General features: G+C 43.6%; 3 protein-coding genes across 3 annotated transcripts in view; all 3 read right to left on the bottom strand.

Moving 5' to 3' along the window:
- Positions 1-44: 44 nt before the first annotated feature.
- Positions 45-14,471, bottom strand: LOC135109378 (uncharacterized). Its single transcript, XM_064020776.1, has 15 exons — positions 14,110-14,471; positions 12,379-12,481; positions 11,792-11,940; positions 10,468-11,247; positions 9,820-10,120; positions 9,320-9,531; positions 8,694-8,866; positions 6,450-8,052; positions 6,013-6,186; positions 5,557-5,806; positions 4,846-5,075; positions 4,319-4,555; positions 3,476-3,643; positions 2,959-3,125; positions 45-2,805 (listed from the first exon to the last, which is right to left on the bottom strand). The coding sequence occupies exons 1-15, from the start codon at positions 14,188-14,190 to the stop codon at positions 651-653; spliced, it is 6,783 nt and encodes a 2,260-aa protein (XP_063876846.1). The 5' UTR covers positions 14,191-14,471; the 3' UTR covers positions 45-650.
- Positions 14,472-17,528: 3,057 nt separating this feature from the next.
- On the bottom strand, positions 17,529-20,604 carry LOC135109377 (protein deadpan-like). The gene is made up of 3 exons (XM_064020775.1): positions 20,036-20,604; positions 19,763-19,858; positions 17,529-19,575 (listed from the first exon to the last, which is right to left on the bottom strand). The coding sequence occupies exons 1-3, from the start codon at positions 20,111-20,113 to the stop codon at positions 18,076-18,078; spliced, it is 1,674 nt and encodes a 557-aa protein (XP_063876845.1). The 5' UTR covers positions 20,114-20,604; the 3' UTR covers positions 17,529-18,075.
- A 288-nt stretch (positions 20,605-20,892) lies between these two features.
- LOC135109376 (alpha-2-macroglobulin receptor-associated protein-like) overlaps positions 20,893-25,004 on the bottom strand; it is a 5,299-nt gene continuing 1,187 nt past the window's right edge. The window contains exons 3-7 of the mRNA XM_064020773.1: positions 23,993-24,163; positions 23,773-23,880; positions 23,570-23,660; positions 22,454-22,610; positions 20,893-21,854 (exon numbers count right to left, since the gene is read on the bottom strand). Of these exons, the coding sequence (XP_063876843.1) occupies positions 21,636-21,854; positions 22,454-22,610; positions 23,570-23,660; positions 23,773-23,880; positions 23,993-24,163 (746 nt within the window). The 3' untranslated portion in view covers positions 20,893-21,635. The remainder of the gene's footprint in view (positions 21,855-22,453; positions 22,611-23,569; positions 23,661-23,772; positions 23,881-23,992; positions 24,164-25,004) is intronic.

Here is a 25,004-nt window from a genome sequence, read left to right as displayed (position 1 = left end):
AGTTTGGCATGTGTTATTTTCATTGTAAGGAAGGAAACAAAATGTGAGTTTAGGTACTTTATTATAAAGTGTTAAATTATACATGTGCATTTAATATTTAACAAGTGTATATTCTTCAAGTGCAATGCAGTTAACAGGTCATGTAAAAAGTAAGTCAGGTACACACAGTATTCCTTAGAACATGTCATCAGCACCATCATCATTGTGTGTGTGTGTGTGTGTGTGTTTTTTGTTTTGTTTTGTTTTGTTGTATGTACTGTTATGTTTTGTGCTGTGTGTGTGTTGTTTTGTTGTATGTGCTGTTGTGTTTTGTGGTGTGTGTGTGTGTGTGTGTGTGTGTGTGTGTGTGTGTGTGTGTGTGTGTGTGTGTGTGTGTGTGTGTGTGTGTGTCACAACCACTGGACTTGCATCCCATACCTAAATACTACTAGACGAACATGGGCTTACCTATCTGCCTTGCTAGTCCTGGAACTTGAACATAGGGCTTCTTAAGAATGAGCCAGCCATTCTAACCACCACCCTACATGATTTATCAGCCTGTCTGCCTCTCCTCTCTCTCCCTTCTGCCCTTCCTCTATCTCATATCTCTTTTATCCAACTTTCTCTTCCACTCCACTAAACATCAACTCCCCTCATTTTACTTATTGAGTTCACCCCATCTCATCTACTGTGCCGTATCCTTTCTCACTCCAGACAAGAAGGTATGTCAGTTCTGGGGACTTACCAAACACCTTACACAGTAGCTTAAAGACCTTGCAGGACACCATATATACTCCTGCCTCAAATGCAAACTGTCTGTGATGCCAGAAGTTATGATCTGATGCCAGGCTAGACAGTGCTTTCCCACGACAGTTTAGTTTGGCTCTCTCCTTCTCAAGCCAGTCTCTCACGGAAAATTGAGATGGGTTTCTGTTTCCAGTTTTCCTGTCTTGTCCAATGTTGCTATTTTCTTGAGATTTGTAGTCTTTTCCTAGCTGATGTTTATGCTGAGAGGTATTCTGCTGTTGTGATTCCCACAAAGAAGTCTGTCTATGATCTTCAACAGTCTTCATCAAGGCCACACCCACCGAGATGCTGACTTGCCTTGGCTCATGGTACAAGTTAGCTGCATGGGATTGGAAGAGACGTAAGTGACTGGCTGTCAGAGTTGTTGCAGACAGGAAAGACTCTGAACCTTTTTCACTAAAACAGACCTCCCAGAGTATCCTCAGAATAGTCCAGTCATTGTCTTCCATGCTCTTGTTGGCCAACCATCTGAAGAACTCAAACAGAGCCAGGTTGGGATGTGGGTTTGGCTGGGGGTGAGGAGAGTGTTCATCATGAGTTGCTCCTGAGGGCATGACCAGTGCTGCTACAATGCCAGTTGCAGTGTCCCTGATTGAGGAGTCCTCATCCTGGAGCAGTGCCACAGTGGACATAATGAGCTGCTTCCTGACAGTTAAGCTGACTTGGAGATGGCAAATAAGGACTGGCTTGAGGGCAACTCTGAGTGCTGCTGATGCTGCCAGTCGATGGTCTTCTGAGGATGTGGGGTGTGAATGCTGGAATATGACTCCTGCAAATGCCACAAGGATGTCTTCTGTGATGTTTGCTGGATGCCTCATGAGGTGTGCCATTAGAACAAGTGCAGCACAGGTGGCACTGCTGCCCTGTAACCCCTCCATGCAGGAGAGCAGTATTACCAGCCTCTGCTTAGTAATACCTGACCCAGCACTCTCCACCTTCTCCATTATGGCTGTTAGGAACTGAAGAATTGCTGCCACTGCCTTGGGCATAAAAGAGCTTCCTTCAAGATGGTGCCAGAAGAAGCTTTCACACTTCAGTAACCAAGGGGCATAATGGCAGTCTCTGATCTCATAAAGAATGGCATCAGAGCAGATCTCCAAAAGGTCACTCCCAATTGGTGCTTCCGACAGAAACAAGCTCTCAATGGTGTTTCTTGGCCAATGGGAGAGCCTCATGAGGGTGAGAGTGCAGCGACATTCTGCTGCACCTGGGAGGGAGGAGCCCAGTGCTGGTATGTGGCAGGCATCCAGTATATTGATGTTTAAAACCATCATGATTTTGAGTGCCAGGGCAGTGTTGACATGACACCTGTTCCTTGGGCTAAAGAGCCACATGAGTGATGCAGATGCACTCTTTCTGAGCTTGTAATCCTCCACAAGGCTGGGGTGTGTTTGGAGCAAGTTGTTCAGGACTAACAAATACCCATGAATTAAGTTAGTTGTAGTAACTGGTTCAGAGACTTTCAGAAGAATCTTGAGGGCTTGTGAGAGTGCTTCATTGCTTGGGGTGAGGGAGACAAGTGCCAGTGCTGCCAGTCTGCGTACATTGTAAACCGGAGATCCAAGGAGGCAAGCAGTGGAGTGCCAGAGTCCTTGGAGGGTTCTTGTGAGATGTGGGTTTTGTTGCAGTCCAGTGCCAGGTGAAAGCCTGGCCACAAGACTCAGTACAGGCACTAAGATGGAGGCACTATTGATATGTATCTGCATGTGTGTGGGTGTGTGAGTTTGGTTCTGTGCATCTGTGTTATGTGCTCCAGGTACGTGTGCCACTTTACTATTATCATTAGAATTAGGTGTTTCTGATACAAATACTCCACCAGCACTGTCATGGAAATTTCCTTCTTCAATGTGGCACTCTGAGTCACCATTCAGAGCACTTAAGAGTAAATGCACCAAGGAAGGATGTCGGGAAATGAACTCAGGTGTGGTAAGACTATTAAGGGCTGATGTGTCATCCCTCACTTTCTTCTGGCCAACCAAAGATGATACCAGTGAGCCAAAGAGTTGCAATGCTGCATTTCTGAAGGGCAGAGGGTGACACGAAGTTGTTATTATGGTATTACTGAAATGCATGTATCTCGGTACACATTTTTTAGTTACTTCAGTATGTATGCTTTATAATTCTGACAGTACTGTACTATTGGCACAAATACTTAAGTACTTCACTACTCACCGTATGGCCCAAGAAGGGCTGGCAAAGGCATGGAGGCAGGTGGATGTGAGTGAAGTGAGATGTGGGTGTAGGAATGGGCCTAGTGGAGAGTGGAGGACCAGAGACTGGAGGACATGAAGAGCCAAGGCTTGTGGGGCATCAGTAGTGCCACTCTCATCCACTCCCACCTGTAGAAATATGGTAGATTAAGATAATGGTAAGGGAAGGTCAGTGAGCTGGATGAGAGGATGGGAGTTCAATGTATCAGTGCTGGTGAGAGGCAGAGTGAAAAATAGGGTAAATAATGAATTACTACATGAAGCAAAGAAGATGAGATACAAACAAGGAAACAATAAAAGGGAAGAATATGGGACGGGAAACAAATAAGGACAGTAAAAACAGATCACCCAAGCTGCACAAGATGATCTGTGTTATCTACATTTACTTGCAATTCTCTCTCTCTCTCTCTCTCTCTCCAAAGAACCACAATAACCAGATTTGCTGCAGTGTCCAACAACCAACCATAACATAGTCAAACCTGTGAGCGTGCAATGGCAGTGAGTGAGGTGACAGTGGTGGTGAGCAGTGTGGGTGTGAGCCGAGGTGCCGCCCCACACGCTGCCTGCACCATCATGGCCACACCTGCTGCTCTCCGGGTGACGGACGTGCCTCGAGGTTCCCCCAGCATGTGCACTACTTCACCCACCTGTAGGAAGACAAAAAATAAATAATACATGAAATTTAATAAATAAAATAAATCATAATCAACATGAATCTTTTACAAATGTTTACAAATACATCAAAGAGAAAAGGGAGAGGAAAAAGAGAGCTACTACTGTTACTACTACTACACCTATTACTACTTGAATGAAGAGATTAGACAGTAAAATTAGATGAAATGATGATATGAAAATATTTACCACAACTAATACTACAGCTACTACTGCTACTACAACAACCACCAATACACCATCACCACCTCACTTCATGCTACATTCATTAAGTACACTATTAAAGCCAATTCATACAAATAAAAGGATAAAAAGACATGCTGAATTATGAAGGACAAAAATGGAGAAAAGGGCAGCAGATACAGAAGATAACAGAGAAAAAGACACAATCACTGAGTAAGCATAGTGATTGATGAATACCTGAATGCAGAGACACACAGAAAGATGGATCCATACAGATATTTAAGTAAATCAAACAAAATTTTAAACACCACACTTATACTAAAAAGTCAATGAAATAAGTAAGCACAGAGATAGATAAACACCTGAGTGCAGAGACACACAGAAAGATGGATCCATACAGATATTTAAACAAACCAAACAGAATTAAGCACCACACAAGCTAAACTGAATAAAACCACCTCTCTCACCTGCTGATGAAGAATGTCAACAAAACAAGGATCAGGAATTCCAAATGCCCCTCCCAGTGTGGTACCCTGTAACAGGCAGCTCCAGATTGAGGCATAGGTGGCCCTGGCAGCCTCCATGGCCCCCTTGTGTCGAGTGCCAAGCAGGACCCTGACCACAACGGCCCGGATCAGGTCATCTGCTGTGTTAGGTTCACTGGCAAGGAGGAGGATGACCCGACCGGTAACTTCACAGCAGCTCTGCAAAGATAAGGTTGTTGATCTCATACATCCTGCATTTTTGTTTTTTCATTTTTTTTTTTTTTTTATGTACGAGGAGCACTGGCCTAGGGCAGCAAAAAAAAAAAAAAAAAAAAAAGGGGATGGGGGGGGCCTACAAAGGTGCCAGTCCCTAAAGAAAGGTCAAAAGGATCATCCAAATCTGGATAATAAGTGTCTTGCTGGTCAAACTGTTTATGTACTTCTTTACTGATGGTGTGGAACTTATCATATTAACAGTCAATTTCAGAGAGAAAGAGAGAGAGAGATACCTTAAGAATCTGCCAGCAACAGGAAAGCACAAGAACATGATCAGTGGAGAGTAAACCTCCTTCCTCCTCCTCTTGCTCCCCATCCTCCTCCTTTTCTTGTTCCAGTAAAGATGCAACTGGAGACAATGCTACATTATTGCTCTTCTCCTCTTTCTCTTTCAGCTTCTCTTTGCCTTCTTCCACCACTTTCCTCACAGCCTCCCCCATTTCAGCAAAAGATGGAGGCACAGCTGAAAGAAAAGATAGGCTATAGATAATATCACACTAAAGATCTGGACATAACCAGCACTTGGTACCAAACTAGTGACAAGATGTATATGAGAAACATGAGTGGCAATGTAAGTAAGCATAACAGTGCAAGTTTCATGAAAGAATGCAAGCCCTTCCTTCTTCTCAACTTCTCTACTCCCTGAGGTAATGCAAGTGGCAATCTCAGTAAGCATAATACACTACAAATCTCATGAGTAAATGCCAGTCCCTCCTTCTCAACCTCCTTCTTCTCCAGTACTTCCTGATGTAATGCACTCCAGGTTCTACCCAGCACTACCTCTACCATCAATGGATATCCCCCCCCCCACCGAGAGCCTCCATTTCCATCCACCTTCCATTCAATTACTTTTCCCTTGTCTTACCCTCCCTCCCTTTCCCCAATCATCTCCATGTAAGGGAAAAATAAGGGTGTTAAATAGAATGATGATCTGACTCACACACCTGACCCGAGAGGGGAAGTAGAGGCAAGAGTGTCCAGAACAAACTCCACTAGGTGCTGTAGGAGGGAGGTGAGGCAGGGAAGGAATGAAGGAGGGAATGCAGGAATGAAAGCCTTCTCTACCACTTCCTTCTCTTCCTTTTTCAATTTCTTTTTTCCTCCCTTCTCTTGCTGTATCTTCCTCTCCCCTGCCTTCTTCTTCACCTCCTCCCGTTCCTCCTCTTTCTTCTGAGTGATGTACTGCCCCAAAGCCTACAAAGCAGAGCAAATTTATCCACAGCCTCTTAGATTCCTCAAAACTCTCTATCTTTTGATTTTCAGACTCTTAGATCTCATACCTTCTCTCTATCTTTTAATCTTAGCTTCTGTTTCAACCTTACATCTTAAAAATCAAAGACAAACCTTCAAAAACCAAAATTACATCACATTAACATGAGGAAAAAGAGAAACAAAAGTACCTGAAGTGTGCCATGGATGGGTGCATGTCTGGCAGCCCACAGGAGGTTAGTCTTAGCAGCACTTAATTGACACTCCACCCTGGTAAGGAGGTACTCAGCCAGAGACAGAGAGGAAGAAGTCTTGGTCTCACTTGACTCCCAACTACTACCACCACCTCCACCACCACCACTGTCCTGAAGTACAAAAGGAGAAGAGTTTACACAAGTTTCAGTCTTCCCCCTCTTCCCCACCCTCTATTAAGAGAGCATTTAGTAACAAACAATATTTTTTCTATCACTCACACTAACCATTAAAAACCTCACAAAAACCCTAACAAAACACTGCATCCCAATCTTACCTCAGACCTCACACCAGACACTTATAAGAAAGAATACTCTCTCTATCACACACACTAACCATCAACAAGATAGAACACTTACAAAACACTCAATCTCACCTCAGACTCCACACCAGACACTCCCTCCAGCACCTCATTCAGCTGCTCCTCAGGGATCAGGAAAGCCACAGTGAGGACCAGGGTACCACCACTCTCAGCATCACTGGCCTTTGGGGAGTCGCACAGTTTCAGGGCATGACTCATCCACTCCCTTCCCTCAGAGCAACTTAGTGCCATCCTTCCTTGTGAGGTGAATATATGGATGATTTCCCTGGCCTCTGCTCTCACATCATTCATTTCATCTATGCAGAGGTTGAGAAGTGTGTTTAGTGTCCATGGGAAGGCCAGGTCAACTAATGGCTGGTCTAGAGCCTTCCTGTCCCCATAAATGTCCAGTTCGGGTCTTACCGAGTGCAGTGATGGATTTCTTTCATTGTCTTTTCTATCTAAGGTGTTTTTCCACCAGTCTGTGCTGGGTAGAAGGTTGCTTGGAGGGAGGTTGAAGGTGGTGGTACTGTCGTCACTGTTGGAACCTTGAAGTGGTGGTCTAGAGGCAGATCCCTTCACATCACTTGCACTGTTGATAGCTCTTGCAAATATGAGACTATCTGGTGCTTTGTCAATAGGGGTTCTATCTTTGTGAGTATCCTGGTGTGATGGCTCCTCTAACAAATGACTTTCTGCATCTCCTGTATGGCAATTAAGAGGTAAGCCAGATGTGCTTTTGTTGCTATTATATTCCTGAGGTGATGATGCAACTGGCAACGCACCCATCACATCTCCATCATCACAAATGTTCTTTGCCTTTGCTGCTGAGGTGTTGAGATGCAGCAGGAGAGGGTCAGAGCTGCTGGTGACTCGCTTCTCAAAGTGAGGGAGAGCTGTGGAGGATGGGAGGAGTGCCAGTAACACTTCCTTGTACAGCTGTAGTGCCAGAATGCGCCGCTGGTAGTTGGCATCTGGTGCCATGCCGCGATGAGCCTCTTTGACCAGCCACAGCACCAACTCAGCACTGGTACTGAGCACTGTGCTATGACTGACTTCCAGCACTCCACCCCGCTGATTCCTATTGTGAGCTAAGGTAGATTCCTTTACACTTTTCTCTGATGCAGACCTTCCTCCCTTGGCATTCTGACCCTTGCAGTAGGAGGCTGTGGCACCCCTCAGCCTCACCAGAAGTGCTGCCACACACTTCAGCACTCCCTGGCGGAATGGTGCTGAATCTACGTTCATGTTCCACCTCAGGAAGTTTTGCAGGCACACAGTTTCAAAGTGAGACACTGGCTGGGAGGTCTTCTGGGTGTGGCACAGCAGTGACAGTGCCTCCAGGCGAACATTCTCATCTCTGTGTCTCAGTGCAGTATGGATGTGCAGCAGAATAAGTGCCTCTTCACTCTCACTTTCTGAATCACCTCCTTTGCTATCACTGGCTGTCTTCATCCTGAATTTTTCATGGGTATTATCACTACTCAAACTGAAGGCACTGCTTCCTTCCTCCCCTAGCTCCAGGGCACCCACTGAACGTGCTGTCCTGAGCAGTGCCATGCGGGACAGCCAGCCAGGAGTGGTACTGCTGCAGGATGCCAGGAGTGCCCAGTGGATGCCTGGGTATTTCTTGAGGGTTGGAGGGAGCCACAAGGAAAGGAGGTGCTGTTGAATTAATCTGAAAAACAGGGCACATATGACCACAGGAGGCTGAACACTGGCACCTTGGTGTCTAAAGTACTCAGAGATTATGCTCTTGAATATGTGACTCAAGCTACACACTCAGTTTTGCCTTACTTACACTATGAATGCAAGTACATAAATATTGTTACTTCACCACATATGAAGGAGAAAGCCATTGTCTTCAAAAACACTGAGTTAATAGAACATAAGAACATAAAAGATAAAATAAGGGAGGCTGCAGAAGCCATCAGGATTCCACAACAGTCCCAGTATAAAACATACCTACCTATTTCCACTTACCATCCTCATCCATAAATTTGTCTAATCTTCTTTTAAAAGCTACCTAATGACTCAGCAGTAACAAAATTATTGTGGAGTCCATTCAGTTCATCTACCACTCTATTTGAGAACCAATGCCTTTCTATCTCTTTTTGAAATCTAAACTCTTTCAAGCTTGAACTCATTATTTCTTGTTCCATCCTGATTACTGATCCTGAGAACTTTGCTTACATTGCCCCTGTTAATTATAACCTGTTATATATACCTGTTACAGAGATGCATAGTCCAGTACACTTACTACCAATACCACCACCACCACCATCACTAAGGCCTACAAGAGACCATGGCAGAACACACCTGTCCTGAGAGCAGAGCACAACAGAGATGGGAGTCAGGAAGTGCTGTGACCAGGATGCCACTCCAAGCTGTGCCAGGAACACCTTGTACACAGTGGTGGTGGCTGGCGCCAGATGGTTCACCCCCAGAGAGGAGATGAGGCTGGTAGGCAGTGATGGATACAGATGCAATGCCTAATGTGTAAGTAAAATAGGAAACAGAAATGAAAAATGTAGCCTCAAAACAGTCAGATAAGCATAACAACTGTAACAAACAAGACTGAAATAAATAAACATGTACAAATTGTCTGAGAGGAGCAAGCGACAACAAAGACTAATTTAATGTAGATACACATAACTTTTAATAAAATCCAACCTTAAAAATCAAACATACTCCCATTAGACCAAATTTTGAAACACTTCTGTGCCACTGCATTCAAAAGGCTCTAGTTGAAGTGACATGGGTCCGTAAGGGTGTTCTTATGGTTCTAGTGAAAGAATAATGATATATCTACAGAATTAACAGGAGAAACACTCTTGAAAACCAGGTTAATCATCTCTGTGGCCTTGGAAAATAATCATGGTGAGACAGTGAAGAGTTTCTGAATACAGGCAATTCTCACATACAAACACACACACAAAACCAACCTCCTGACAGCCTAGATGAGTGAGAGCAAGAGCCAAGGGAGGGTAGGTACTTTTGCTGGTCCAGACAGAGGTGGCAGTGGAGTGGCTAGAGGAAGAGGATAAGAGAAGAGCCTGAAGCATGTCTCTGGCCAGCTGTTGCCTTGCTCCCTCTGTCCCATCCTCATGTAGTGACAGAAGCTCTTCCATGCACTTCACTACTAACTCACTCACACCTGAAATGAAGTGACGTTTTTAGCTCTCTCTCTCTCTCTCTCTCTCTCTCTCTCTCTCTCTTTCAGGTATCATAAGCCAAAAAAAGGTGAAAAATGAATAAAGAAATAGTTATCTTATGAATTATGTGTCGATCAAAATCTACAATTGGCTAGTTCCCCTTCATTTTTCAATATCTATACTGATTTTCTTCACAGATCTCATATTACCTTTTCATTCTCTGAAAACTAGCATCACACATACACATAAATTTCACAGCACCAGCATCAAAAAACAATTCTAATCCTCACCTTTAGCAGGATTTTCCCAGCTGGCATTGAGAAGAGTAAACACAGGGCCTTGTGATCCTGGTGTCATGCTGAACAGTGCATCCTTGGAGGGGTGTGTCACTTCTCGCATAGTGGGGGTAGTGGGAGTGTTGGCTTTGGTGTTGGTGGTAGTAGTGGCAGTGGTGGTGGCAAGGGTATCCAGTATCCCTTCCTCCACCTGGCCACTGCAGTCACCCTCTGGTCCCTGGCATCTTGTTCTCCCAGTAGGTCTTCTCTCCCTATTACCAAGTTTTCTGACAGCATGGATCCAGAGGTACAGAGTCTTGGGGGATGAGGGGAACATATGGGTTAAGTTTGTGATTTTGTTTGATGCAGTTATCTTGTATCAGAAAACAAGAGAGAATATTTATATTTTACTCAATTGTATGTATATGCTTGTGATTTTGTTTCCTGTTTGTTCCAATGATCTATTTACTGTTATTTCATGCAACTTTTCAGATTTTTTGTGGTGCAAGGTTATTTATTTTTGTTTTATAGCTACTATTCTCTTTCTTTAACTCCCTAGGACTTTAATTTCTGTAATTTTCATGAGATTAAACTTTCATTTTGACTTACTAATCTCAACTGAAAAGCTTAACTTTTTATTCTATTCACTTTTGTTGTATATACCTGGAAAGCTTGAAAGGTATGCTGGGCAGCTCCTCCACTGCATAACTTGAGAAGGAGTGGATGGAGGGAGTAGAGAAAGACCCTTCCTCTATGTCTCTCCTCTTCCTCATTCTCCTGCAGCAGCAATTTCCCTCCAGCATTCAGCATTCCCTGGAGGAGGAGTGTGGAGGATGAATAGCTTCCTTCCATTCCCTCAAAGTTCCTCCTCATGAGTTTCCTGCCTTCATCTCCCTTCCTGGCAGACTCAATGGCTGTACTCGTTTCTTCCCACCTCAAGGATCTTGTTACCGAGATGCTTTTCTTGATGGTCTCATTTGTTGTGCTTTCTTTGACTTCTTGTGATCTAAAATAGTTTTTCATTCCATTCATTTCTTCATCATTATATCTCAGCTCTGTATCTCTTCCACAAATGGCATTTGTCATAACTTTCCTCTTTTCTGCCAGATGGTTCAGGATCCAGAGGGTGTTAAGAAATGCAATGATGCTTCCCTTCTGTTCTAAGTATTGTAACAACAGGCACAGTGCTGTAGAGGCCACAAGAGCATGGCTTCCAGATGCCAAAGGGCCACCATCCAGTAATGCCATGGTGAGGGTCACACGAGCTGTCTCCAGCAGCGGCCTGAGTGCTAGTGCGTCATACTGCGAGTCATTATCTTGTTCCTGTTGTTGGCTATCATGCCGGTGCTGTTGAGTCATGTGTTGATTCTCTTGCTGAGTCTTCTGGTGGTAGTCCTGGTGATGGTCATTTAAGGGTTGTTCCTTCAGCAAAGTGTAAAGGACCTGTGAACATGGTTGTTATGAATATGTGGATTGATGATAAGCAGTATAACATTAATCACTACAGAATTTCAGATAGGGATACCTTGCATTTGTTAATGACACAATCAATGGTTATTTAATTTTTCTTTGCTTCTCTATTCTTGAAGGAGCCTTACATGTTACATTAACAAGCCTCACATGTTACATTAACAAGAATCACTAGGATAACATGGAGACTGTTCTGCTGTGGCTGGCAAGGAACACATCACAGTAGATTGATACACGAACATGGCTCTCCACTAGCCATGACATTCTTTGGAAGCTTCTGTGGGTGCCAACTTGCCAAGGAACACTCATCACAGACAAACAGGTCATTCTCACTACTAACATGACAACCTTTGGAGACTTCTGTGGCTGCCAGGAAACACACAACACAATAGACTGATAGATAAACAAGCCAACTTCACTATTGACACTGAAAACCCTTGGAGACTTCTGTGGATACCAAGAAACAAACATCACAGTAGACACACAAACAAACATGCCATCCTCACTGCTCACTGACCCTGACAGCCCTTGGGAGATGAGGTGGTGGCCATGGCTGTCCATCCTGCAGTGCCCCAAGGTGCTGGCTGCAAACTCTCAGCAAGGCACCCCAGCATGGCCCTCTCAGTACTCTCCGCAGGACTGGACATCCTTCACAGCGCTGACACACTGCAAAGGCAAAGATTAAATAAGCAAATGAGTTTCCTTACACACCAGTTAGCTTATCAGAATTTTCCATGTGGTCAGCTATGCTCTACGTGTATTTTGATTCAATGAGCCTCTGATATATACAAATGAGCCTTTAACACAGCTAAGCAAGCAAGCATCCCAGCCCATTTACTTTACACACACACACACACACACACATACACAAAGATAAAAAAGTGTATGTATTCTGGTGACATCAAGAAACATAGCTTCCCACATCAAACTATAGACATCTGGAATGACGACTTAAGTGAAGATATGGTTATGGCTGACAGAGTAAACATATTTAAACAGAAATTGGATCAATAAAATATGGAAACAGGGTAAAATGATCTTTGTTCAGACCCTGAACAGTATAACCAGGTAAATACAACCAGGTTAATACGCACACAATCTTACCTATAAGGGCATGGGATGGTTCTTGATCCAAAAGATGCTGCAGCCTGGCTGTGATCTGTGCTTCCAGTAACCCTCTCTCCCTCGGCTCCAGCAAACACACAGCCTGCAAGTGACAGTGTTAGGGTCACTCCACACAGGATCACACTGTCTATGAGTTACACTACCAAGGATGTCACTGCACAAAGATCTCAGTGCTTAAGGAGATAATATTGAAATAACATTAGTGTTTACCTCCTAATGTTTACCTCTGAGGGCTGGATTAGGTTAGGTTACATTAAGATAAGTTGGGTTTAAATTAATTCAGTTCATTGATTTCATTGCTAATCCATTACTATTTGTGTAGATCATGATACAGCAAAAATATCATATTTTTCACAGAAGTAAATGAGTCAATGTCTGGAAACTGGTAGGCTAAGATCATTTCCATAATACCTGCTTAAGATTATATCATATACTGCTCTCTCTCTCTATATATATATAGGAAGGAGATTAGAGAACACAGACCCTCATGAATTATGAATTTGTAAATAATTGATGCAACCCTCTAAGAAGTCTGCAGACTTGTAAACAGAAAATACTGAAGCAAGCCTATGTACAAACATTAACTAAAGTAGCATTTCTGGGATCTGAAGGCAACATGAAATATACCTCAAACAGCAATTAAAACAAGGACCAGTCATCCGATGGACTGCACTGTAGCTCCTGTGAAGGATAACCTTACCAATAGTTGCTCTTCATGAAGCAGCTAAATCATCCACACATGGTGATGAATACTTACTGTACAACACAGCGTGGGGGTTTTATTTTGAAGTCACACATGGTTATGTTAAAGTGACATAATATAACCTAACCCCTCTGGTTAGGTTAGGTTAGTGTCCTTAAGGGGATACACTTAGGTTAATATCCTTAATGGCAGCCTAACCTTAGGTTAATATCCTTAATGGCAACCTAACCTAACCAGAGGGGCAAAGCCCCTCTGGTTAGGTTAGGTTTGTGTCCTTAAGGGGATACACTTAGGTTAATATCCTTAATGGGTGTCCAGGGAGGGCAAAGTGCCTCTGGTTAGGTTAGGTTAGTGTCCTTAAGGGGGAATCTATGGGGACAAAGCCCTCCTGGTTAGGTTAGTGTCCTTGAGGGGGATTAAGGGGAGGCAGAACCCCACTGGTAACATTAGCATCCTTAAAGGTGATTCCAGGGTGGGCAAAGTCCCAGCTTAGATTAGGTGTGGTAAAGTTGGGTTAATCTAGAAAGTTCCCCAGTTCTCAAAATATGTTCTCATCCATAGACTTCCCGTGACAATCCAAATTTGGCATAATTTGGCTTCCCCCACCCTAAAATCCAACTTTCCCATGAGGTACCAAGCTTGTTGGGGATACAAAAGTTATGATGTATTGTGTTAAACTGCAATTTTATTGTTTAGGATTGTGTAAGATGGGGGTTTTGGGGGTGTGACTTCAAAAGGTTAGGATTGCATATGTATGCATATGTATGGGGAGAGATATTCCATGTTTGCTGACTATTATTTAAGGATTTTACCCCAAAACAGGACTTTTCTCTTCAGACCTTTCTGATTTTCCGAATTTGGCCTATTTTTTTCTATCCCCACCCTAGAACCCAGCTTACCCATCAGGTCCCCAAGCTTTCTTGTCCTGGAGAGGGGCGCCACTAGAATACATGAGCCGCTATTGGTAGGATTTATCCACATAAACTTTCTACAATAACTGCACATACCTTACAAGACCCTGCTTTTATCTTCTGCTCATCCTCACTAATGTTGAACAATTCCTCTATTACGCGCTTTGTTTCACTCATGACAGCAGAGGCACACACAGCTTAACTCCGTATATGTGCGTTATCTTGGTCACGGAAATGTAGTAGCAACCTTGTGCTATGCTTGACTTTTCTTTTTCTGGGTGTTGTGATCAGTCTCTACGTCAATATGTTAAAAACTAGGGCGGTACTGAGAGAGGAGGCAGCCTTATTATGAATTCTAGCAAGGAGCTGCCCGCCCCGGAATGCCATCAGCTGATTCACGTGGTTTTGTTTACATCAGGTGAATGCTGTGGGTGCAACTTTTGAACCGTCACTCCACACCACCACAAAATACGCCCAATACACCCCCCACACACACTCAAATACACCCAAAAGACCCCACACACACTCAAATACACCCAAAAGACCCCACATATATATTATCTCACCTCACCTGAGAGCAGGAACACTGACGGGGACAGGAATAACACGAGGAAAGAGGAGGAGGAAAAAAAAAAAAAAAAAAAAGATAAAAGTGTGTGTGTGTGTGTGTGTGTGTGTGTGTGTGTTTGCAGAGAGAGAGAGAGAGAGAGAGAGAGAGAGACGGGGGTGGGGGGGGGGGAAGGTGTATAGCCGAAAGGTGTGAATTGTTTTAGTTGATATCTTTCCTTTAAGTCAACCGCCGCCCTTCATATGGAAGTTTTTATTGCCGATAAGTTATTCTACCAAGGATCACAAGAAGTGGAAGGCTAAATGAAAGAAAGACACGCATGTGGTCCATCACTTTGAAGCTCGAGTTTATGTGTGTAACGGAAAATACGATTAAATATCACACTGAAGGAAATATATTAGATAGATAAATAAAAAGGATCATGCGTCAATTATCGATTGGGAGTTGGTGCGTATGTCAAAACTAGAGTACGGTTTAAGATCCTTCATAAAATACGAATAAGATGGCGCAGGAAGAAAAAAAATATTGTTTCAGCTTATAGATATGAATATATGGCAATCATCAAAACTAAATATAATAAGCTTCTTAATAAATAAAATAAAATAGGAATAAACGACATACTATACAAATAAATATAACAACTTCATATTCTCTTAAAACTCATCTATAAGATATGAATAAATGCGCATGTCGACACTAGACTCTCTTAAGCCCCTTCATAAGATAGGAACAGATTGCGCACGTCAAAAATAAAGCAAGCCCATTGTTTCAAGCTCCTTCCTGTCTCCTTCCCCGCCTCGCCTCCCCCTCCTCGCCCCTCCCCTGCACTCAGAGCTTCCGGTGAGTCGCGTGGCGTGGGAGCGACGGACCGCGCGTGGGAACTCTCCCACACGCCAGCTCTCCCTCACACGCCTCACCTACCCCATCTCCCTCAACTCCTTCCTCCAGTCCCCCCTCTCACACCTCGTTCCCGCAGCCCTCAAGTCGCTGTGTGTGTGTGTGTGTGTGTGTGTGTGTGTGTGTGTGTGTGTGATATTAATGGAGTTGGCTCTGACTACGTTTATTTAGCTTATATATATATATATATATATATATATATATATATATATATATATATATATATATATATATATATATATATATATATATATATATATATATATATATATCAGAGCCAACTCCATTAATATCACACACACACACACACACACACACACACACACACACACACACATACTCGTATATATATATATATATATATATATATATATATATATATATATATATATATATATATATATATATATATATATATATATATATATATATATATATATATATATATATATATATATATATATATATATATATATATATATATTATTGCTAACATTTTCCTTTATATCTTATATCTTGCATTCTTTTAAGCATTAGTATTCCTCAAAACATTCTCCGGCTAGAAGCACACACACACACACACACACACACACGATCATTATCTAAGTTCAAAATGGTCAGTAGCCCGTCACACGTCGCACAGTCACCCACTGCAGCGATGGCAAATTTCACGGAGCAAGTTTCTCCTTGATTGAAAAGGGCGGGGTCTGGTGAGGCGGGACGAGCTAGGCGAGGCGAGGCACAAGGACATGGGAGCGAAGAGATCACCTTCCCACGACATGCTCTATCCACTCACTGCTCTAAGTCCACCTACCAGAACGAGAGAGAGAGAGAGAGAGAGAGAGAGAGAGAGAGAGAGAGAGAGAGAGAGAGAGAGAGAGAGAGAATTCTTAAATCGATTTACACAACCCATCCCGAGTATTTCGTTGCCGTGTCGCTATGAACTACCTCAAAAATCTTTCTCTCTCTCTCTCTCTCTCTCTCTCTCTCTCTCTCTCTGACGCTCCAAAAAAAACAAGTATTGTACTAAGCGCCACACGTCTGTCTGTCCAGCGCCACGGTCACACCTCCTCGCGTGATTGTATGCAACATTATCGCAGTCTTCTTCCCCCGCGCGGTCTGAGTGTCGGGAGTCATAAATCGCTGCTCCACCGTCTTGTTCCCACGCTACGGACCGGCTGTTACGGGGATAAAATTAATGTAATTATTATCTTTTTTACACACGTTTTTCCTTTTGACTTCAGGTGCAGAGATTTATGCCGGTAAAGTCCACTCTATTATCTTATTTAAGTGTAATTTTTGAGGAGCGAAGACTTGAGAAGGCAATGAGAGACACGTAGAAAGGAGACCGAGGCGGAAGAACAGAGGACAATGCACGGAGCGAGAAATCTGAATCTATTAAATACGATATGAAGATAAATGAGGAGTATTTTAGAGTTGTAGGAAGTAGCAGAAGCTTACGAGGCGTATGACAAGGCTGTGAGGGGTAGAAACAGGCTGTAAGGAAAGGAACACAGATATGAGGGACTTACATAGTGCGGTACTGGAGGTAGAAGGATCTAACCAGGGTCTGATGACATAAGACGTCCGGGCAACAACAGCAGCAGCATTAGTAGCAGTTCCCGTGTGTCTGTCTCAGGTTCCCACACATTCCCGCACATTACGTGGCTGTGGCGTCTTGAGCGGAAGCGGCGTCCCACTGGTAAGACTGTACCGCAGGGAGCAGAGGAAGAGAGCATTGTACCGCGGAGGGAAGGAGTAGAGGAAGAGAGCACTGTACCATTCAGAGCATGGCAGAAACCCTTATTCCGAGACAGTTCCAAAGCGCCGGGTAGTAATAAGAAGTCTAGGAATACGAATATTAACTTTATTTGTAATCAACAGGGAGGAAATGGGTTTAATAATGTTATTTCAGACTTTTTATATATATATATATATATATATATATATATATATATATATATATATATATATATATATATATATATATATATATATATATATATATATATATATATATATATATAAATTTTTTTTTAGTCTGAATGTGTGTGTGTGTGTGTGTGTGTGTGTGTGTGTGTGTGTGTGTGTGTGTGGTCATCAAATAGGTTAACTGAGGAAACCTAATGAGTAGTATTTCCACATTTCAATCACAAATACATAAATAGCTGCATGATGATTTAATTCGCTTCTAGTTAACACACTACTCTACACCTCTCATCACCAGTAAGACACGTGGTGACTCCCGGAGCCCACAACACAGCAGAAGGAATAGCAGTACCAGAAATGGAACCAGTCTCAGAAATGCTTTGCGCTCTCACCACGACCATTTTCAAACTCTACAAAGATGCTTACCCGGGTTCTCAAAACTCTTTATCCTTTTAATAACGTAGAAATCTTGTTAATTTGTCACTAGAACCGTAAAACACCCTTAAAAACGCGCGTAGCTTCATCTATAATACATAGAGTCTTTTGAAAGTAGTGGAGGTGCAGCGCAGAAGATTTTCGGAATATGATCTACTAGAGCCACTCACAACACACGATCAGGTAGCCGAGCGTCACGCGTAAATTCTGGGTCACACATCCGCTTTTTGAGGTCACCACGGGCGCCACGGCTGGGATGGACGCGGGGACAGGCGGCGGGGGAGGGGATAAGGCGTCGGGCGGGAGCAAGGAAACGCGGAGAGCGCTTTCAAGTGGGCCCGGGGGGTGCACTCCTGCGGGTGGTTCATTGCAAGATTCAAAGGCTCCTTGCTGGACGACGGAGCAGATGCACTATACTGTGGCAAAACCCTGGATGGTACGACACTAGTTCCAGGAGAGGATGATGATGATGATGAGGAGGAGGAAGGGGAAGAGGAGTGAGACGAAGGGGACAGAAGAGGTGATGCAGAGGAAGGAAGCTGAACTGCCATGGGGAGGGTTGGCGTTGGCCTCACGAGAAGAGGGGAGGACCAGAGCGAGGAGGAGAACACTGGTGGAGACGCGGCGCTCGAGAGGCTGACGGAAACTTGGAAGCCGAGTGGAGTCGACCAAGAGGGAGACGTTTCTTTGTCTTGAGACTCGGAGGACAGCTGAGCGGGGGCACTGAGCGGCGAGGCATCGACGGGGGTGGCTGGGTGACCTTGCTTGGCGGTTATTGCTCCTTGGGTAGAGATGACACTGCCTGCATTCTGATCCGCGGGTGAGGTTACCGTGTAGGAGGTTACGTTTTCACAGGAAGATGTCAACGCGGTGCTTGTCAACTGAAGAATTCGAGGAGGGAAGGTGCCACTTGATATAAAACTGCTGCCCGTTTGGCTGAGGTTTGTCTCGTACCCAGGTACAGCCAACGTGATATCTTTAGGGAGCTGAGAGGTTTGGGGCACTGATGCGTTTTCTGAGTTATGGAGCCCTGCATCGGGACTGCAATGCGTTTTAGCGGTCGTGGGAAGAGCTGGAAGAGTGAGTGTGCGGGGCTGGGTGGCCTGGGATGGCGTTGGTAGAGAAGAGGAAGATGAAGGCAGGACCTGAACTATTTGTTGTGGCTCCGATCTTGTAGGAACGAGGGCCACACTGGTGCTGGTCGAGATGCTAGTAGTGACAGTGGTGCTGAGGGTGGGTGCGACAGCAGACCCTGACAGGAGCGCAGGAGGGGAACTCTTGGAAGGCACGGAGAAGGGGCTTCCAGGGGTGTGGGGGACGGAGCTGCTGGCGTCTGCGGCAGTAGCGACAGATGAGGGATCAGGGCGTGAGGCAGGAGGAGCAACGGTCACCACGCCCCCGCCCACTGCCACGCTGGCCCCGGGGAGTTGCCCCATGCCGGGAACACACGTGAGGGAGGCCGTGACAGTGTTAAGGTGAGAGATAAGTCTGTGGTGTAGATCGTGGGGCACTCCGCTCAGACCTGCCAAGTAGCGCGTCACTTCTACGGCACAGTGTATGAAGCCTGCTCGGTATTTGGTCCTCCCGTCGCCACCCACAGACCTCCCATTGCCCAGCAGCCGCCCCCCGCCGCCCAGTCTGCAGCCCACTCCCTCGTGGCGGTGGAGAGTCTGCACGTGCCGCACCGTCATTTCTAGAATGTCAGCCTTCTCCAGCTTACTGTAGCGCGATGGCTGGGGAAAGACAGCGCTGATTAATACCGAAGAATTAACAATACTTGTGACATTGATGAATCTGAAATTTAAGTCGGGTATTCTGTCACGTCAGTGCTCTTTCTATCCTTAATTTTATTTATTTATTATTTTATTTATTTATTATTATTTATTTATTTATTTTTTCAATTAAGTGCATGCTACTCACGTCTTTCTTCATGCCCTCCAGCACCAGCGACTTGAGATCATTCAGGCACCGGTTGATCCTCTGGCGTCTCTTCTTTTCCATAAGAGGTTTATTGCTCTGACGAGGTGGAAAATAAGATGACCATGAAAGATAAGATAAATTCTAAGACAAGTATAAGACATGGCTAAAAGTGATGTCTATTAGATCCAGCACTTGATACTCGCATTTTCACGTCTCCTATACTTTGAAATCAGTTATGACGAGTGAGCAAGGCTTGTGCTCTGTATCTCTTACCTTCCTGGAGTCAATCTTGGCCAGAATGTCCTCCTGGGTCTCGGCGTTGCAAGGCGGAGAGTCCATCGCGGTGCACATCGTAAACAAGACTGACCACGACAGCCACTTCCGTTTAACAGTAACTCATTGGATTACTTTGATTTTCTGAGGCCATAAGCACTAAAATACATGCACTTTACACATGCGCCTTATATAAGATTGCGTTGTGTCAGCCAGGCAATCCTTATTACTGGCCGCACCGCTTCGCTGCTCTAGCTTCGTTGGTCCGCCCACAACCATCAGCGCGGCTATAGTGTGCGTGGCTCGTCTGCTGGATCACTCTCCCTTCATCACGCGCTGCAGTTGCCGGCGTCTTCATCGATAGAGTAGCAGGTGGGGGATCATAGGCAAAAACATAATTTATTCCTATCAGTTCCTATGCTCAGATACACGAATATACCAGATCGGGTTTAGCAAGCTCGCATCGATTGATCTAACCTGGAAATAAGAGCTTACTAAACACGCACCAAGACGTGAATACTCCTTCCTTCAACTTCTTAGCCAATCATCTTCCAATGTAAGATTCCCACGCATGACGTCACACAAGGTCAGCACTCACGATTTCCCATCATTTCATTTTGGCCATCAGCGCAGTCTTAATAAGTTAATATACACCTTCCCACCTTCTATCCTCCCTCCTGCTCACTACCTTAGGGCGTCCTCAGTCTGTTGCTGTCACGTGTAAGTCTGACGGCTTCTTGCGGCTTCCTGTATGTTCTAAACTAATTTTGGAAATCGGTTTCAAGAAATAATTTCAAGTTTCCATACATGCCCTGACAGGACGCCATATGTCTTATTGTGAAAATAAAAATACGATGTTAATAGAAAAGTCTATAAATTTAATAACAAAATACTACATCTTGTATAGTACAATTGAACAACAAAATATTATATCTTGTTCGGTACATCTGTAACACCCTACTAGAAGCTGGCTTTCTCCACATGAATGGGTGACACATTATAAAGAGGTCATACAGAAACATTCAAGGCATCCTATCACACATTCTATCTATCTACCTATTATTTACCAGGCTGAGATCACCTTTAGGGCAGGCAGCCAAGATGAGATGTACACCAGATCTCAAGGGAATAATAATACTATGGGGTCCTCAGTCCTCTCACTCCATCCCTTCCGGCTGTCTTTTAAGATGTGTAAGGAATATGGTGGTCATATTCTTCTGGTCCAGCATGAATCTTTACACAACTTATAGCTACAGTGAGTCTAAATTACACAATTCCAAGCAAATTTTAATGATGCTCAAATTACTTTTTTACAAATATTCTCCTTTCAGATCTGTGCAAATGATTTTGAGTCATTAAGGACTGACTGAAAGTGCTATGGAAAGAGAGAAGGATATCAGAAGTACCTGATAATAATGCAAGGACAGAACAACCATTATGGATTTGTGCACACTTGAGCCAGTCATAGTAAAAGATGAATGACTGATGGAGGAAGATATATATTCTTAAATACTTTCATTCTGAGAGAATAACCCTCACTAACATGCTGTCACTTGTGGATTAAAGTAACCAGTCTAACAGAAGCAATCAGAGATCAAGATCAGAGCTCCAGGTGCCTTTGTACAATCCTCATCTCCAAATCTTCATGAAGCTTTTCAATTTTGCGTTGCTGCTGAGCAATTCTCTCCTGCATGATGCGCTGGCCCTCACTTGTCTGCAGCTTCTCTATATCGTCCCCTGCCCTCTCTTGCAGGAGATCTATCTGGTTGCTCATGTGTCTCACCTTCAGGAGGCGGTGTTCATAGTGCTTCAGCTCCGTCTGAAAGACAACCACAAGTATGAAGATCAAATGGCACCAACAGCAGCACTGAGGTCATCTTTCTTGGCAGTAAACAGGTAGGAAGACAAGGTTGCCCCTGCTAAATACCAGTGTCTGTCTTGAGTGGCATGAGGAAGGATTACCTAGCTTGACAGTAAAGTCTTGAGATAGACCATCATGAAATCATGAGCTTAACAAATACCCCAAGATGTGCTCCCCATAACAAGTTCATTGAAGAACTTCCAGTAATCCACTCCATCAAAGAATAAATAATATGTTAAATACTAATATGCAGAAATGAAAGCTTTGGTAGCGGAAAATTCTTTGTTACTTTTGAACTCAGTCACTCATAGTCAGTGAATATGTATCAAATACCAACTAAAATGCAGATTCAAATTCTGGTAAAGAAAAATTTACTTGGTTTACGTGGAGAGATTTCAATTCCGATGGTGAAACATTTTGCTTGACTTTTTTAAAACTCTATCATGAGGCAAATACTAACATGCAGAAATTCCAGTTGATTTCTATGCAGAGATCTCAATTCTAGCAGTGAAAAATCTGCCTGACTTTTTAAACTCTACCATGAGACAAATACTAACATGCAGAGATTCCAGTTCTTCCTTGGTGAAGTCTCCCTTGGTGGCCATCTTCCACAGATTGCTCACTTTTGGCTCAATGAACTCCTTGCCGTCTGGCCCACTAACTGTCAGCTTTTGTAGGCGGTCCATGTTGCTCTTCAGCTCATGGTGCTTCTCCCTGTAGTAGCAAGCACATTCTTTTTTTTTTTTTTTTTTTATGTAGGAAGGACACTGGCCAAGGGCAACAAAAATCTAACAAAAAAAATGCCCACTGAAATGCCAGTCCCATAAAAGGGTCAAAGCAGTGGTCAAAAATTGATAAATAAGTGTCTTGAAACCTCCCTCTTGAAGGAATTCAAGTCATAGGAAGGTGGAAATACAGAAGCAGGCAGGGAGTTCCAGAGTTTACCAGAGAAAGGGATGAATGACTGAGAATACTGGTTAACTCTTGCGTTAGAGAGGTGGACAGAATAGGGGTGATAGAAAGAAGAAAGTCTTGTGCAGCGAGGCCGTGGGAGAAGGGGAGGCATGCAGTTAGCAAAATCAGAAGAGCAGTTAGCATGAAAATAGCGGTAGAAGACAGCTAGATATGCAACATTGCGGCGGTGAGAGAGAGGCTGAAGACAGTCAGTTAGAAGAGAGGAGTTGATGAGACGAAAAGCTTTTGATTCCACCCTGTCTAGAAGAGCAGTATGAGATTCATTATTATCAAGATTAAAACCAAAGCTTATCCATGACTCTGAAAGATTTAGACATTGCAGAGGAATATATCAGAGAATATTAGTGAGAAAATGGCTGAATAAAAGTCTTGGAATAGCAAAGTGAAGAAGATCTGAGAAGAATGAGAAAACAGAGTAGATAAGTTTGGTAGGAAGTCTTTACACACCACAATCATTTCAAAAGTAACCCATTTCAGTTGTTCATTTCCTTAAGCTTAGTCTGGCACTCTATATGCAATCACTGTGTAGAAAGCAATACAGTATATACTCAACACACAATGGCTGTATAGAGAGTTAATATTACTTGATGGCACAGGCAGGGTATGACTGACTTTTACATCCAACTAACAACCATTGTGTAAAAAAGCAACACAACATATACTCAACACAAGATGACTTTATAGAGAGGTAATATTACTTGATGGCATTGGCAGGGTGTGGCTGGCTCTTATCAGATGCCTCCATGTCTTGCAGTGTATCAAATTTATTGATGTCATTCCCAAGTTCATCTGGAAAAACACAACAAATGAATGTGACTATATGTTGTAACTGACTGAATAAGTAATATATATAGAGGAGAAAGAACCACATTGACAGACAAGCATGGCAGGGCAGACTCACTGCGATCATCCTGCTGTTTCTGGGCAGTTTCTCGTACCAGTGCATAATATTCATCCACTTTATCCTGGTGGTGCTGGAATTCCTCCTTCAGTGCCTTCAGCTCCACCTCTGCGGGAGCAAGTCATCATTAACTACAGAACTCCAACTATGGAACTTCCATCACGATTTCTATCCAGCTGCACTTCAATCTCACATTTGTCAAAGCCACCTAAGCCGTCACCTGTGAATCCTGACGCCTCTGCTTTAAGCCACAGCTTGTTGAGTTTCTTGTCCTTGAAGATTGCCTTGAGAATGTCTTGCTCCTTCACTTCATTCATGTACACCTCATTACCTGGCCCTGGTCGGTTGTCCTCACGAAGATCAGCGTTAAGGGAAAACTTCTCCATTATATCTGAGGTGGATAAGGATGACAATGGTAAATTTACAGAATGAGATGCATTAACTAACTAACTGTACTTTTTAAGCTCTGTTGCTGAGCTTTAAAACTTCAAAAATACTCAGGTAACAAGTTTAAAGCATGTTGATCTTCCCTATGAGTATCTGTCTCAGTAAGGAGTTATGTGGAAATAGAAAGGGAAGAGCTTAAGATGTGCAAGTATACATTTTTGTAGCACTACAGTCATGATCTGAGATCAAGCAACACATTGTGGTCACATTGTGTTATGAGCATTCCTTCAATCCCAAGTCCTTGAATCTGCTTAGAATCTATCAAATACCAGGTAGAGGCAGAAAGGGTGAAGTTTAAAATGTACATACAGTAAAATCCCTCTTATCCGGCATCAATGGGACCGCCGACATGCCGAATACTTGAATAGAAGTGAAATTATGTCCACAATCACCACCCTACACTCACGCATCTTACCATAACAAAGATCAGCTGATCTTAATCAGCAGCTGATCTGATCAGCTGCTTAAGTGTAAGCACAACACGCTTCCTCTTTTCTACAACTTTAGGCATGATGAAGGTGTCAGGCGATAAACAGTGCACACGCGGGACTGAGTCACTGAGTAAACACAGTGCAGTGGGCTGCGGATGGTGTGAAGCAGTGTGCTCTGGTGGCGAGGGAACAAAATATGCCTCCCGCGGGAATTTTAATCGATTTTATGAGTACACATTGATTTTTTATTGATTTTAAGGCTCGGGGAAAAATGTGCCGGATACTTGAAGCTGCCGGATACTCGAATGCCGGATAAGAGGGATTTTACTGTAATACAACAATCATGATCAGAAG

This window comes from Scylla paramamosain, chromosome 18 (assembly GCF_035594125.1).
Source record: "Scylla paramamosain isolate STU-SP2022 chromosome 18, ASM3559412v1, whole genome shotgun sequence".
In the NCBI taxonomy this organism is placed as follows: domain Eukaryota; kingdom Metazoa; phylum Arthropoda; class Malacostraca; order Decapoda; family Portunidae; genus Scylla; species Scylla paramamosain.
This window is presented reverse-complemented; position numbering and strand designations above follow the sequence as displayed.

Coding starts and splice junctions, on each gene's coding strand:
- LOC135109378 (XM_064020776.1), bottom strand. CDS start 14,190: ATGAGTGAAACAAAGCGCGTAATAGAGGAATTGTTCAACATTAGTGAG. Junction 10,121..10,467: donor ATACCTTTCAAGCTTTCCAG/GTATATACAACA, acceptor TCATCCCCCAAG/ACTCTGTACCTCTGGATCCA. Junction 2,806..2,958: donor AGCCCTTCTTGGGCCATACG/GTGAGTAGTGAA, acceptor TCTGCCCTTCAG/AAATGCAGCATTGCAACTCT.
- LOC135109377 (XM_064020775.1), bottom strand. CDS start 20,113: ATGTGCACCGCGATGGACTCTCCGCCTTGCAACGCCGAGACCCAGGAG. Junction 19,859..20,035: donor CCAAGATTGACTCCAGGAAG/GTAAGAGATACA, acceptor CCACCTCGTCAG/AGCAATAAACCTCTTATGGA. Junction 19,576..19,762: donor TGGAGGGCATGAAGAAAGAC/GTGAGTAGCATG, acceptor GTCTTTCCCCAG/CCATCGCGCTACAGTAAGCT.